Genomic DNA, 15480 nt, shown 5'->3' with positions numbered 1-15480 from the left:
TGATAATTTCCAGGTATAGGGTCCCTGCACAATACACTGGGGAAGGAAAGAAAATGCCAGTAGGGATTTTTCACCACTTTGGTCTTACACAATGAAACATATAAACGGTCCCAATTGACCCAAAAGGGGGCTCCGTGCCTCTCTACAGAACCAATTAAAAAGCCTGAACTAAAAATATTTCAGAGCATTTGAGAGTTCCCCAAAAACTGTTAATGGGAAAATTCTACTGCATTTAAAACTCAGTTAACTAAGAAGAACTGAAAGCAAGAGACTTTCACAAACCCCTCCTCGTTCCTTCTGCATCATCCACCGAGAGCGCATGGTTTCAGGTGAGTCATTTTCAAAACGGCAGTCATCACAAAGGGACTGAGTAAAATTTTATTTTTTAATGCAGATGAAAATCAGAGAGCAAAAGCACTTAATGCAGTTTTTGATGTTCACATGAAAATGAATTTATTCCGCTGAAAGAACTTTTCCTGAAGTGCACAGGCAGAATCTAAAGGTTTATGCTTAAAGATACAGATCTTTCAATAATTTGCTATTGTACTTATTTCTAGGTCAAAGGAGTTTGGGGTGTCACAATCTGAAATCTATCTCACAAGACATAAAGTTGATTCTGATAAGAAGGTCTTTTCAAGCATTTGCAAGAGCACACATGCACGTGTGCGCACGCGTTCCCAACCACCCACCCCCCACCCACCCACACACACACACACACATACACACACACACACACACTACCAAACCTGGTCTCACAGAAACCATGCCAAAATCATGAAACCACAAGCATAATGACTGAATCCAGCAATTTTGCACTGTGGATCCTCTTGAAACAGGCAAAGGACCTGAATAGACCTTTCTCCAAAGAAGATAACTAAATGGTCAATAGCACATGAAAAGATGCTCGATATCACTAACCATTAGGGAAACGCAAATCAAACCAACAATGAGATACCATTTCAGACCCACTAGGATGGCTAAAATAAAAAAATAAAAATAGAAAATAATAAGTGTTGGTAAAGATGTGGAGAAACTGGAACCCTCACACATTGCTGGTGGGAATGCAAAATGGCGTAGCTGCTGTGGAAAACAGTTTGGCCGTTCCTCAAAAAGTTAAACACAGAATTCCCACACGGTCCAGTAATTTCACTCCTGGATATGTACCCAAAGAATTACAAACAGGTATTCAAACAAATAGTTGTACGTGAATACTCATAGCAACACTACTCACAAGAGCCAAAAGTTAGAACCCAAATGTCCATCAATTGATGAATGGATAAAGAAAATGTTGTATATGCATAAAATGGAGTATTATTCAGCTACAAAAAGGAATGCCGTATGTGCTACAACACGGATGAAGCTTGAAAACATTATGTTAAGTGAAAGAGGCCTTACACAAAAGGCCACATGTTGAATAATTCCATTTATATGAAATATCCAGAAAAGGCAAATTCATAGAGACAGCAAGCAGGTTAGTGGTTGCCATGAACGAGGGGTAGAGGAAAAAGGGAGTGGCTGCTCCATGGGCAAGTGTTTCCTTTTGAGGTGATGAAAAAATTTGGAATTAGATAATGGTGATGGTTGCATAATATTGTGAATGTACTTAATGCCACTGAATTGTACACTTTAAAATGGTAAAATGGTAAATTGAAAAAAAAAGCTACATGTAACTTTTAACTAGTTTTTCATATTGCAAAAAAAAAACAGGAAATACAGGGGGCCAGCCTGGCAGCGCAGCAGTTAACGTCGCACATTCTGCTTCGGCGGCTAGTGTTCACCGGCTCGGATCCAGGTGTGGCCCTACGCACTGCTCATCAAGCCAAGCTGTGGCAGGCGTCCCACATATAAAGTAGAGGAAGATGGGCATGGATGTTAGCTCAGGGCCAGTTTTCCTCAGCAAAGAAGAGGAGGATTGGCAGCAGACGTTAGCTCAGGGCTAATCTTCCTCAAAAAAAAAAGAAAGAAAGAAAGAAATACAAATAAATGCATCACATATCTTTTTTAAAAAGACCATGATGAAAGGTAAAGAAGATGAAATTCATTTTAAAATTGAAAGACATTCTGACCAGTAAACATTCTGGTCATAGATCATTGAGTTCTATGGGACGTTGATGGTGTTGTTCTGTGTCTGAGTAGACTCTGTGACATCTGCATGCGCCATCAGAAGCCCTGAGTGCCCAGTCCACACACGCAGTGGCTCTACACATCGTGTATGGAAGGGCCGCATGTACCAGAGTCCACTCATGTGTACATATATATATAGAACTCAGCCCCTCTCAGGGCAGGAAAGGTAAGCTTTGCTCAGGTTGAGAGGAACACTGAAGCTTATCTTGAGCATCTCTCTTCTCTCCCTCTGCCTCTTTCTCTCTCCCAATATTTATAAGATGTTCCAATTCAATTTTGTTATTTTTGTTTGGGCTCCTTACTCTGTTCCGAGATGGCTTGACATTTACACAAGCACAAGCTTGCTTTCAAAGTGAAGAGAAAGTAAAGGTCTGGAACTACCTGATGATCTCCTGTGCTCAAGGAATGGCCTTGGCAACTGGGTCCAGGCAGGTCTCCAACGTGAAATAAGAACATCAATAAACAGAGTGGGAATCAATCGGAGCTCCAAGAGAAACGATGAACCCGGATGTGGCTCCCTTCTTCAAGAAATGGCCCAGGGAAACCACAAGCAAGCACGTGGACAGGTCCAGAACTGACCTGGTTTCTTCAGCAAGTCAGTGGCAAGAAGGAAAAAAAAGGAAGGGCTTCTGTTCACAATCAGGAGAGACGTCAAGTCAGAAGAAGCAAGCCAACCTGTGCACCCTCTCTGGATGCTGAGTGAACACATCAACTGTAAAAAGATATTTGGGGAACACTCGCAGCATTTTGATTGTGAATGGCACAGTGATATTGACAAATTATGATTTTTTTCCAATTGATAACAATATTGTGAATATATAACAAAATGTTCTTAAGTCTTAGAGATGTACACTGTTAGGGAGTTGCTTTAAAATACCACACACACACGTATGGACTTAAAAAGATGTTAACAACTGTTAAATCTAGATGTGGATTTTAAATCTAGATGGAAATTTGCTGTACTATTCTTTCTAGTCATTAGGCTATTCTAACACACTATGTATGTTTGCAAATACTCATAAAGTAACTGGCCCAGGCCAAGGCCCCATTCATGAGCTGGTTATAATGCTGCTTTGCCAGACTTCCTCACTGCCCCTTCAGAGGAATCCAAAGGACCCATTTCATCACCACTCTCCTCCAAATTTACTCAAAATAGGAGATGGAAATATATTTAAGGCATTAATTAACCACCTATTTGTCTCTTACTAAGAAGGGACCGGGTTTGATGCACCATCCCTTTGATGAGATATATCACAACTGCCAACTCAGTGTTCATAAGTCTTAACAGAACAAAAACACAGCTGCCAATGCTGCTCCTCTTCAAGTATGCATCATTCACCCATTTATTCACAGAACAATATTAACCGAGTATCTTGTAAGTGTCAGGCAACAGGCCTGGCACCGAGTGTGCAGTAACCATCAAGACACCATGGCACCTGCCCTCAGAGGGCTTCCAGTCTGGAGCACTTCACCCTAAATACCAACACATCCTGAACACAACTAAGGCATAAGGCAAAACCACATGGACGGTTCCCATTTTCTAGGAGTTACAACAGTCTTCAGCGGGAGAAGAGATTCTAGAATGATCTCAAACCACCCAAAATACCAACAAGGATTCTTAGGCAAAATGCTTATGAACGGGAAGGAAATAATATTAGAGTCTCAGTTAAGTATATACATGAACAGATGAATGCCACTAGGCCCGATTTAGCAGAAACCTCTAAAAAGATGCCCTGTAGGGGTATAGGTATGGAGAGAAAAGGTCCCGACCCCATCTGAGGTCTCCAGTGACAGTAACAGCACTGCCCACATCACAAACACAGCCACATGCCCACTCTGGATAGCCCCAGTCAGAGGCCTGCTTGACCAGGTCCCTCAGGCAGCCACGGACTCCTGTGCCAGTGTTGTCCTGAGAGGCACCATTTTCTGCAGCCACATGCACGTTCTCTTTCCTTTAGCCTGGCTCATGCCCAGTGCTAGGAGAGGAGCCAGACAAGATGGCGGAAGGGTCTCCTTGCCCTCTCTGCTATGGAAGAGAACTCATGAGCCAAGAGCCAGTTGAGTGAAGTTCAGTAGTAAGGGCCACCTGAGACGAGCTAAGTTTTCAGCTGCACAAAGAGGAATCCATTTACTTTCAGAAAAACATGGAGAGAGTGGATGGAAGAAAGGTGTCTCAATGGAGAGTCGCAGTAAGGAAACAACCCTAAGAGGGTACATTAGTTTCCCAGGGCTATTATGACAAATTGCCGCAGACTGGGCAGCATACAACCACAGAAATTTCTTCTATCCCAGTTCTGGAGGCCAGAAATCCAAAATCAGCAGGGCTGTGTTCCCTGCAAAGGCTCTAAGGAGAATCTTCCTTGCCTCTTCCAGCTACTGGTATTCCAGCCATTCTGTGTGGCTTACAGCAGCAGCATCCAATCTCTGCCTTCTCCTTCTCATGGCCTCCTCCTCTGTGTGTGTCTCTTTTCCTCTGTCTCTTATAAGGACACTTGTCATTGGCTTGGCCCAGCTGGATAATCTAGGATGATCTCATCTTGAGATCCTTAACTTAATTACACCTGCCAAGACCCCTTTTCCAAATAAGGTCACACCTACAGGTACCGGGGCTTACCACGTGGACGTATCTTTTGGGTGACCACAGTTCAACCCACTAGAGAGGACAACGGACTGCAGCAATGTCAAGCGTCTGCTGGGAACAGGAGACACGATGACATTCTAAGTTTGCCCCAGCATCAAGCCAGCCGAAAAGGGTAGATGCGTTTTTTAAAAAAGGAAAGGAAAAAGCAAACAACTTACTTCTCTTCAGAATTCAGGAACACCTGCTTTAATTTCACACTCTAAATCAATATAGGCAATGTTATCTTGTTCTTCAAAATATAATCCTACTTAACTTTTCTGTGCCTCGGTTTCCTCGTTTGTAAAATGGAAAAAATAAGAGTATCTACCCCATGGGGGGATTGTGTGAGTTAATGCATGTATCTTGCTTAGAGGAGTACCTGGCTCTTAATATATGTTAGTTTTATTATGATGATTATCATTGTTATCGAGTACCCTATGTGTTGTCAACTCTCCTTGACTATCATCTCCCCTTTCTTAAATCTCCACATGTGTCCCTGGAAGCCCAGCAGGCAAAGGTGCAACCTGATTTCTTGTTTATTTCTTTGGAAGAGGTTAATTACAAAGCCCCCTCAGGATACAAATCCAAAATACTGTAGATATAGCAAGCCTAGAAAAAAACATTGTTTGCTATAAGACCTTAAGATACACGACAAGTCACACGAAACGAGCATACGGTTTATTTATTTCTATTTACTTCACACCCCACTTTGTTTCAGAAAGGAATCACTTAAACAGATACATTCAAATAAAATACCATTAATTTAAAAATAAGTGGATGAAGGAAAAAGAACAAAAATAAGTAAGATTTGAGAGATATCTGAAAAGATAAAATGAAGCCAGGAGTGATATATAATATAAAAAAAATAATGCTGCAATATTCTGTACACTTGTTAGAAGCGGGCCACAATCTGGCACTAAACTCTCAAGAACGTGATACAAAGATAAAGCCTGACCCGCTAAATTATTCATCGTGTCCTTAAGACTGAAAATGAGGGAGGGGGTAGAAGAGGAAAAAGAAATTTGCTCAGAAGAATTGCAATATTCCTGGCAGTGGGAGAGGAAGCTCTCTCTTGGGTCCTCTTAAAGAAAGCATGATATATTATATTTAGTTGCTTTCCTAGATTATAACTATCTATTTCAGGGGCTCTTTATTTTTATAGACACTATCTTCCTGATTCACCCCTAACAGGCAAGATTGATTAAATTGAGAGTTTAGGGGTTGATAAAGTAAGAGAGCATTTACGTACAGATGGGGGCAGGAGGGGGCTGTTTGTAAATGATAGATTCTTCTCTTTTAGGAGGAGTAGGCACACAAACAGGGTTCCACAATAAAGATAAAGAGAAGGCATTTTTTAAAGACGAAAACAAAAGTTTCCTTAACATAGAGAATACTGAAAAGAAAATCAATATGCTCCATTCTCAACAGAAAGCCCTAGAGTTTCAAGTCCTCTAATCCGAGAAAGCCAGGAGAAGCAAGGAAGGTGTCAGAGCTGGAAGAGGGAGGACTCATTCAAGAAAAACAGCGAGAAGCTCCCCATCAACAGTCACGCCAATACCAAAGGTGAACTGAGAGCGTCAACTCGGGGGTGAGGCTCCAGTCTGAGAAGATGATAAAAGCCTTCTTTATATGATAACTTGACATTTTTATGATCATTTTTGGTCAGTTGAGTTTTATAATTAATAAGCATAAGATTTTGGACACAAAGAACAATTTTACTTTTGGGGGTCCACATGCACGTGTTTTTAGTAAGGATCTCTCAATCTCGTGCTCTGTCTCTCTCTCTCTCTCTTTCTTTCTCTCACACACACACACATACACACACACAGGCACCCAATGCACTTACCTTGTTAAGCCACTTTAGCCCTGGTATCGTATTTGAGTTTATCTGTTCCTCCAGCCATGGCCGCATCCGCATCCTTTCCACCGGCATGGTACCCTTTTGCAGAAGAGAAACACAACATGAGGCATTTGTGCTGCTGACTGTCATGTCTGCACTATAAAGTTGTGCACCCCAGCCCCAGCCTCTTCTTTTATCCCTGTCCCCCAAACCCCAGAGCTAAGGATTGGGGAGGTAAGGCAGCGTACTGAGGGCCTTTGCCCTAGAGCCACCTGCCCCCTCTTGAGCACTCTGCTCATCCTGAGAGGCTGTCTTGGTGGGGCATTGGTACAGGCCAAGCCTGCTCTCAGCTAAGAGGGTCTCATGGACGCAGGAGGCCTGGACACACAGAAACTCGTCTAGCCAGAGGGCCCAGACACCTCCGGGTCACCTTGCCTAACGCTTGGTCTTACCCTCTCCTAACCTGGCTGTGTTTACAGCAGACACCTTCAATGTACCAGGCATTCACAGGACCAGTATTTTACAAATACCTTTGGGTATTATCCTTCCAAGAGCCAAGGTGGACAGAGCAAAACCGTTGTGGGAAAGAGTTACCAGAACCATCTCAATCCCTTTGGGTATCTGGGTTATAGAAGTGCTTTCAACCCCCAATATTGGCACTTGAAAGCTCTAAAGGAATCAGTTCACTTGGTTCCAAGGTCCTTCACCAACGAGTCGTTCCCTCCTGACGTTCTGTCTCCTTCAGAACGCAGCAGCATCTTGCTCTGGTTTCAGCTTTGCTTTTATGTTAATGCATTCTCTTCACTCCCTCAAGGATCCTTCTTCCCTGCCACCCTCCCCCTCTGACCTCACATCATCCTCCCTCTGCCTGTAACTTACTTTCCCTCTGAAAATCGTTTCATGCTCTAAACACCTTTCATCTACCAGCACACACAATGCCTCTCTCCCCTCCTTCTGAAACCTTTCCAGGTGGTCTTTCCCTTGTCCACCTAAGTATATGCAGAGTGGAAGCACTAACAGAGCTCTGTCTACCACTCATCTTCATCCTATTTACACGTAAATTTAAATTTAATGTGGGATTCAAAAGCCAAGATTATGCCAATTCAAGCTTCCATTCCATAGGACTTCATGGACAGTGTGACATAATCCTCTTTTCAACCCCTAGCTGTCTCTTCTTTATTTCACTCATCTCCTCCCCAAAAAATGAACTCTGAAAATTCTATTCAGATGAATTTGGGCTGAGATGATCGAAGTCTCAATAACTCTCTCTTCCAGCTCGCAAAGGACTTCCTCTCTCCTCTATGCCCTCCCCCCAGCTCATGCCAGAGTGCAAGCATCATTACATGAACCAGCTAGGGCAGCACCCTTTGCCTGCAGAGCCTAATTAAATTCTGGAACTAAATTCTGGGACCTGCCTTTCCCTTGTACATCTCGCCCAGTTCTGATCCACTCACTATTGCAGACGCCTCCTGCTCCTTGCTCATACCATGCCCTCTGCTTCTCTTTCCCGGGGCCTTGCCAATCCCTACCCATCTTCCAAGACCCAGCCTCCACCCTCCTTCTCCACAAGGCCTTCCCAGACCACTCCAGCCTGAAGGAATCCTCCTCCTCTGACTCCCACAATACTCACTGATCTTATCCTGCTCATTTGAAAAGCAAACACTGCCTTTGGGCAACTGTTATACATTGTCTTTATTCTTATCTAACTCTTACCTTAACTATGAACTTTTCAGCTGTGTACATCCTCTCTTCCTAACACACAAAGCTAAGTGCTTTGAGAGTGGGAACTCTACCTCTTATAGGTCTTTTCATAATCCTACAAAGCCCAAATGCTGCCCTCCACCCAAGAGATGGTCAACACAAGAACTAGGCCAGTTCTGAAGATCAGCCAAGGTGGGTGACTACTGCAAGTTGGCTCCGTCCACTCATCTGGTGGCTTCAGGACACCATTCTTTGGGATGAGTAATGAGAACCCTCAAGGACAGTCCAAAAGGACATGGAACAGCCACAGGGAGCCCCCAGTAGGGCTTCTCTTAGTGGTTCTCAAGTCGTTCCACTCACTCATTCATTCATCCACCCGTTCAAAGATCATTTATTGAGAACGATATTCCAGGAACAGGAAAAGATAAGACATTCCCCACCATCAAGAAGCTTCTAGTCTAACAGGGCACAGGGAGGAAGAGAATTAAGACATGAAGAGTTCTGTGTACAGAATGATAAGGAGTGACAGAAGAGTTCTGGGAGCGCTAGGGAAAGCTGTCCACAGAAGACCCCACTGGGTGACTGGCCACGGTGAGGGCTCTACCCAACGGGGTAGCGATCACCAACCCGGTCAGATCCTCCCTCTCAGGAAGATCTCAAGGTGCAGAAAGAGGACAGCTAAGTCCAGGGCAGTAAAGAAAGTAGAGGGAGGGGTGGAAGGAGGAGTAGCCACATAGTCACGAGTTCTTCTCCAGGGACAACATGACAGGCAGAACTGCTACGGGTCACTACCATTGCTGCTCTGCCTAAACTTAACAAGGAAAAAACAACAGGGATGAGTAAACGGCCCCACTCCCAATTTGTCACTATAATAATATGATATTTCTTCTCATATTTTTTTCACAAATGACCCAGTTCAAAAAAATGGTCACCTGAAATGTTTCAGGAAGCTTTCTGTCTTTAAAGCTTCCATGGGGAGATAAGAGTCAACCCTCATTATTTGTGGGTTCCCTATTTGTAAAATCACCTACTTGCTCAAATGTATCTGTGACACTCAGGTGCATCCTCAGCATGCTTTCATGGCTCATTCGCAGACACAGAGAGAGGTGAAAACTCTGAGTGGTCCAATGTACACATTCCCAGCTGAGGTTGAACAACGAGACATTCTGCCTTCTTATTTCAGCTCTCACACTGTAAACAAGTGTCCTATTTATGGTCTATTTAGTGCAAAATTTTTCACATTTTTGCGCTTCCCATTGGTGATCTTGCTGTTTAAAATGGTCCCCAAGAGTGGTCTCTCTGAAGTGCAGTCTAGCATTTCAAAGCCCAAGGAGGCTGTAATGCGCCTTACGGAGAAAATCCGTGTGTTAGATAAGCTTCGTTCAGGTCTGAGTTACAGTGAGGTAGGCAGTGTGAGTTCAATGTGAATGAATTAACAGTTTATATCGGATAAAGAGTCTTTAAACAGAAACACACATGAAACAAGATTATGTATTGACTGACGAAAATGTTGCGACTAGAGGCTCCCGGGATCCTAATGTTCTTATAAGAAGAGGGAAATTTGGACATAGCCCCACACAGAGGGAGCGTCATGTGAAGACACAGACATGGGAAGACGGCCATGTGCAGACAGAAGCAGAGACGGGAGTGATGCTGCCACAAGCCAAGGAGTGCCTGGAGCCACCAGAAGCTGAAGAGAGATAGAATGACCCTCCTGTAGAGGCTTCAGAGAAGAAGAGCCCTACAAACGCTTCAATTTTGGACTTCTAGCCTCCAGAACCGTGAAAGAATAAATTTCTGCTGTTTAAGCCCCTGAAACTAATACAGAAGGTACTTTGAGGGCAGGAAACAGCCCCAACCTACACTCAGGTGAAGGAAGGCATCCTGAGGCCATGAGAAGAAGAGAAGACTCTGGAAAAGAGCCGGGGCAGGAACACTGGCTGCCAGAAGGCAGTCGGCAACAAGCAGGATGCCAGAGACAGGATGACCCTGCAGGGCCTAGAAAACCATGCCCAGGATTTTGGCCATCATCCCAAGACTGAAGAGAAAACTGAAGATTTATGCAAATGAATGATATGATCCGTTCTGTTGATAGTAAAGGGAAAAGCTGAGTACAAAACCCAGACCAGTGCGTCACCAACTTTAACGTGCATACAAGTCTCGACTCAGTAGGTCTGGGCGAGCCCCGTGATTAACAAGCTCCTAGGTCCACACTCTGAGCAGCAAGGCTCTGGATTAACTTTCATTTTTCCGAGTCACCTGGCTCTTCTGTGACTTCCTGAAAAAGTCTGGTCATTCTGCAGACAGCCCTCCCCCATCAGTCTCAGTGTGTCAGATTCCGCTGCCTCATCTACCAGTCGGTCCCTCCTTATTTACATACTGTGCCTTCCAAAGACGCAGCTCAGCCTAACCTCAAAGCTTATCGTGTACCTAGCCCCAATACTACGGAAATCACATATGTAAAAATTTTTCTAAATCTTTAATCAGGGCTGGTGTTAATGATAAGCAGATTTCTGGGAAAAGCAAATATAGTAAGTATGTTATCAGGGTAGGGCAAACTCTGTTATAAAGGGCTTCACTTATTTCAGGTTCTATGTCTTTTTGTTTTTTTTTTTTTAAATAGCTAGGACATCCCCAATGATACACAACGAAAAGCTAACCCTTTTACATGAAGGTTCTTCCTCTTTTTTACTTGACTTTATGGCCTGGCCCCACCTCCCACAAACTGAACAGGTAATGAATGACCAGTGGTCTCGCCACAGGACACACAAGAAAAACACTGCATTTGACACAGATTTCTCAAGATGATCAGAGGTTGAGTACGCATCCTTACTTCTGTGAAAGAAAGCAAAAGTGGGATTCTACATTGAGCCTAGCACCAGAAACTCATCATTTAGTTTGAGGCTAAAAATAAATTATATTTCCAGAGATTAAAAGGCTAGGATGACAGTCACAGAGGGTCAGAGGACTGAGTACTGAGAAAAGACGCTCATTTGGCATGATTTTCTAGCTTTCGTCAATGAAACTCAAGGTGATAGATTGGTCTTCCTTCTGTAAGGCAAGTTTCCCACAGTCACCAACACCCAGGCCACATGAAACTTGAACAGAGATGAAGAAGGCATGAAACTGGATAGAGAAGACACAGAGGTGCTATTTTTGCCAAGAGAACCAAAATACACCAGAAATCGAGACAGCTGTGTTCCAGATCTGACTTTGCCATTAACAGCATGTCTCCTTGAGCTCATCACTCAAACTCTCTGGTCCACACTTTGAACATCTAGAAAAACGAGAGGTTTCAAAAAGACAATTTCTGAGGTTATCTATGATTTCAGGAATTCTTTTGTAAAACGAAGGCTCATAATCTGATTTATCTTTTTTGTAAGTTTCCATTCTTGTACACTGGGTTGTTTTTAAAAGTGAAATGGTAAAATTTTATGGTTCTATAAACCTAAAATATGGAGCATCCACCCTCGACCCTGGCAAAAAGAACTTTCTAAAATCAGCTATGTTAGACCTTTGAGATTTGGGGTTGGGATCATCTTCAAAACCATGGCATCGGGCTATAAATCAATTCAGTACATGGTGGGTATTTAGAATATTACTGGCGCCAAGGATGCTGCATAAAGGCATGCAAGCTGTTCACTGTGATTCATGGGACATAAATCATGTCCCCCATGAAGCTGACAGTGCTTCGGTCCTTATTAGTGTCATTAACAGCATCTTGAATATTAACATCAATAACTTGGAAGTTTAGATCTTGGAATAGTAATAGCAATGGCTACTATTTACTGAGCACTTACCACATGGCAGGCATTAAAACCAGGGTTTTCTTTGAGTTTCTTATTTAACTCTTAGAAGCCTAGGAGGTAGGGACTTCGTTACCCCACATTACAGATGACAGGACACGTCAGGGAACTGCTCGAGAGCAATCTGCTGGTAAGCAGGGGAGCCAAGACACATTCAGGTCCATCTGAAACGCCCAGGCTCAGAAACCCTAACCTGTGCTTTCATCTTACTTTAGAAGCACTCAGTGATCATGGCCTTAACTCTTCTATGTACTGAGCCTTTCCCAACTTGTCTCTGTTTTGCATACCACTGACTCATTAATCTTCCTGAAATACCACTTAAATCATGTTAATGTTCTGTTCTAGAGACTTCTAAACATCCCCGCTGGATTTAAGATAACAAAATCCCTGGCTGAGAGGGGAGTGCTTCTGGTAAGAGCACAATATGAAATTCAGACCCAACTCTCACTGTGGATAACTAAGAAACTTGGACAAATTATGTCTTTAAAAATATGTTTAAAAGCATCAGAGAACTAACAAGGTAGTACAGAATTAGGAAGGCAAGATCTGGGAGAAGAAAGAAACCCAGGAAGGTCAAGCCTGCCATTTGGGGCGGTTCTTCTCTAGTCTAGGGGCATCTGCTGATTCCAGAAGAGGAGGCTGCAAGGAATAGCAGCTGAGCAGGGTCTGTGACACTTCAGTGGGACAAGAATTGAAGATGAGGACCCACCTAGGAAAAGGAAGTCCTGGAAACTGCTTCCTCCAAGCTTGGTAAGGGATAAAACTAGATCTTTGTAACTTCAGCGTATGATTCTTTTTCTTTCCTTATTAAGTCGAGAACGCTCACGTTTTCACTTAAAAGAAGCACTTTATAGCTTCTCGTTGGTATGTCTGAATTGCCAGCATCACTACTCGTGCACTTTTGGGCCATGATTAAATAAAACAAGGGTATTTGAATGCAAGCACTGCAATACTGTGATAGTCAATCTGATAACCAAGAAGCCTACTAAGTGACTAACGGGTGGGTAGCATACACAGGGTGGATACACTGGACAAAGGGATGATTCACATCCCAGGCAGGATGAAGCGGAACAGCACAAGATTTCATCATCCTACTCAGAATGGCGCACAATTTAAAACTTATGAATTGCTTATTTCTGGAATTTTCCATTTAATATTTTTGAACTGCAATTGACCACAGGTAACTGAAACCCAGATAGCAAAACTGTGGACTAAAAAGGACTACTGTACAGATATCAAATGTTTTCAGACACAGTCTTTAAAATTATGCCTAATATGTTCAAGGAAATAAAAGACAAGATGGAAAATTTTGGCAGAGAACTGGAGACTATAAAAAAATAGAAATTCTAAAACTGAAGAATAAATAATTTAAAAACTCAATGGATGAGTTTACCAATAGATTAGACACCACCAGAAAAAAATAATAAGTGAACCAGAAGATAGGTCAGAAGAAAATAAACAGAATGAGGCACTTAGAGAGAAAAGGTGGAAAATATTAAAAAAAATAAAAGCCATAGGAGATTTTATTTTTGACATAAAAAGGTCAAAAGTATGGTTAGTTTGAAGTTCCACAAAGACAAGATAAAGAATGAGGCAGAAGCAATATTTGAAGAGACAGCGACCAATTACCTTCCAACCACAGATTTAATAATTGCAGTCATGCACTGTGTAACAAGGTTTCAGTCAACAATGGACCACATATGTGATGGTGGTCCCATAAGATTGGTACCATATGGCCTAGGCGTGTAGTAGACTATGCCATCTAGGTTTGTATAAGTACAGTCTATGATGTTCACACAATGATGAAATCACCTAACAACACATTTCTCAGGATGTAGCCCCATTGTTGGGTAATGCATGACGGTAGTACAAATCCCAAAGGGAAAAATACAAAAGAAGTCACACCTGGACATACTGTAGCACACTTGCTGAAAACCAAAAATATAGAGGAAAATCCTAAAAACAGCCAGAGGGAAAAACAGTCATAACCTTCAAAAAACAAAAAACCCAGAAGCCTTATGGTGACTACTCGACAGAAACAATGGATGACAGAGGACAATGGAAAGACGTCTTTAAAGGACTGAAAGAAAATAACTGCTATTTAAAAATTTTATACACAGCAAATATTTCCTTCAGGAATGAAGAGGAAATAAAGGCATCAGAGAAAAACTTAGAGAATTTTCCGTCAGCAGTCGCACAGCTCATCAGTTCCCAGTTAAAGTCATAGGAAACAGGTCATAACTGGGCAAGTGAAGGCAAATGTATGGGAACGAAGATGCTAAGAACAGGGCTGGAGTTTGAGTCTGTGTTGCGGAAGCCCACCATAGCAGTGCCTGGCCCCATCTCTTCTGCAGCTGTATCATTTGTTTTAAATTGTCTGTGAAGGCTCTTGTCAACGAACAGCCCTCCCTCCATAGCCACGTGCCCACTGTCTTCCAACCTACAAAAATGCTACCCTCCCAAGAAAAGCCAGCTCAAATCTATTTTCATCCATTAAACATTCTCTCGCAACTCTAACCACTGGACACTCTTCTCCTATGACACATACTGTCTGCGGTATCCTGTCATCCAGCATATCAACAGATATTTCTTAAACGCAAACTATTACAAGGAACTGTGCTAAGTGCTATGGGGGATTCAAAGATGTATAAGACGTGATTGCCACCCTCAGGAATTAATAAGTTAACTGAGGATATGAGATATAAATCATATAAAATTAACTAATAATATTATAATTATAATAATAAAAGACCGCAATAGCGATAGGAAGACAGTCTATGATTAATTGCCAACTAAGTGGCCCAGTTCCTAAGGAATACATAAATCACTATTAGATGGGTTTGTAAGGGGAGGCTTGATGGTAAAGGTAGAGCTTACAGGATGGGGAGGGATCGCCTCAGCAGAGAGAAGGTAGCAAGCAAGCCAGACAAGGTGAAAGGTTGGCATCAATGGCCAAAGCAGGACCCAGGAAGATGTGTTTGCTGATGTGAGCAGAGCTACTGACTTAGGCACCAATGTGGGTGGAGCTTCGTAAGAGTCAGCCAGCATGTGAGAAGCACGGACTGGATATTTTACCTAAATCATCTCTAACCCTCCCAACAGCCTTAATCAGCTAAATATTATGATCCCTATTTTAGAGATGAGGAAAAAGTATAGCCTGAAAAGGTAACTAAAAGAAAGAAAAAAGAAAGATATGTCCAAGTCATCCAAGCCTCTAGATGAGGAACCAAGATTTGAACCCAGGTCTTTCTCAGCTAGAGACTGAGCTTGTTGACAGAGGCTACTAGAACTTCTGAGCGCATGACATGAGAATAGCCGTGTTTCACCCTCATGATCCAAGCAGCACTCTACACAGGGGCAAACAGAGGCAAGGAGATAAACTAGAAGCT

General features: G+C 42.7%; 1 protein-coding gene across 18 annotated transcripts in view; it reads right to left on the bottom strand.

The window, feature by feature from the left end:
• IRF2 (interferon regulatory factor 2) overlaps positions 1-15480 on the bottom strand; it is a 91361-nt gene that overhangs the window by 30830 nt on the left and 45051 nt on the right. For 15 of the 18 annotated variants that reach the window (XM_070598501.1, XM_070598502.1, XM_070598515.1 and 12 more), the window contains one exon: positions 6591-6683. In XM_070598501.1, the coding sequence (XP_070454602.1) occupies positions 6591-6683 (93 nt within the window). Of the gene's footprint in view, positions 1-6590; positions 6742-9316; positions 10948-15480 lie in introns of those variants that run through there. The other 3 variants (XM_008517263.2, XM_008517265.2, XM_070598507.1) reach the window with 3 other exon arrangements.

Source organism: Equus przewalskii, chromosome 28 (genome assembly GCF_037783145.1).
Source record: "Equus przewalskii isolate Varuska chromosome 28, EquPr2, whole genome shotgun sequence".
NCBI classification, from domain to species: domain Eukaryota; kingdom Metazoa; phylum Chordata; class Mammalia; order Perissodactyla; family Equidae; genus Equus; species Equus przewalskii.
The sequence above is the reverse complement of the archived record's forward strand: the minus strand, read 5'-3'. Positions and strand labels throughout refer to the sequence as shown.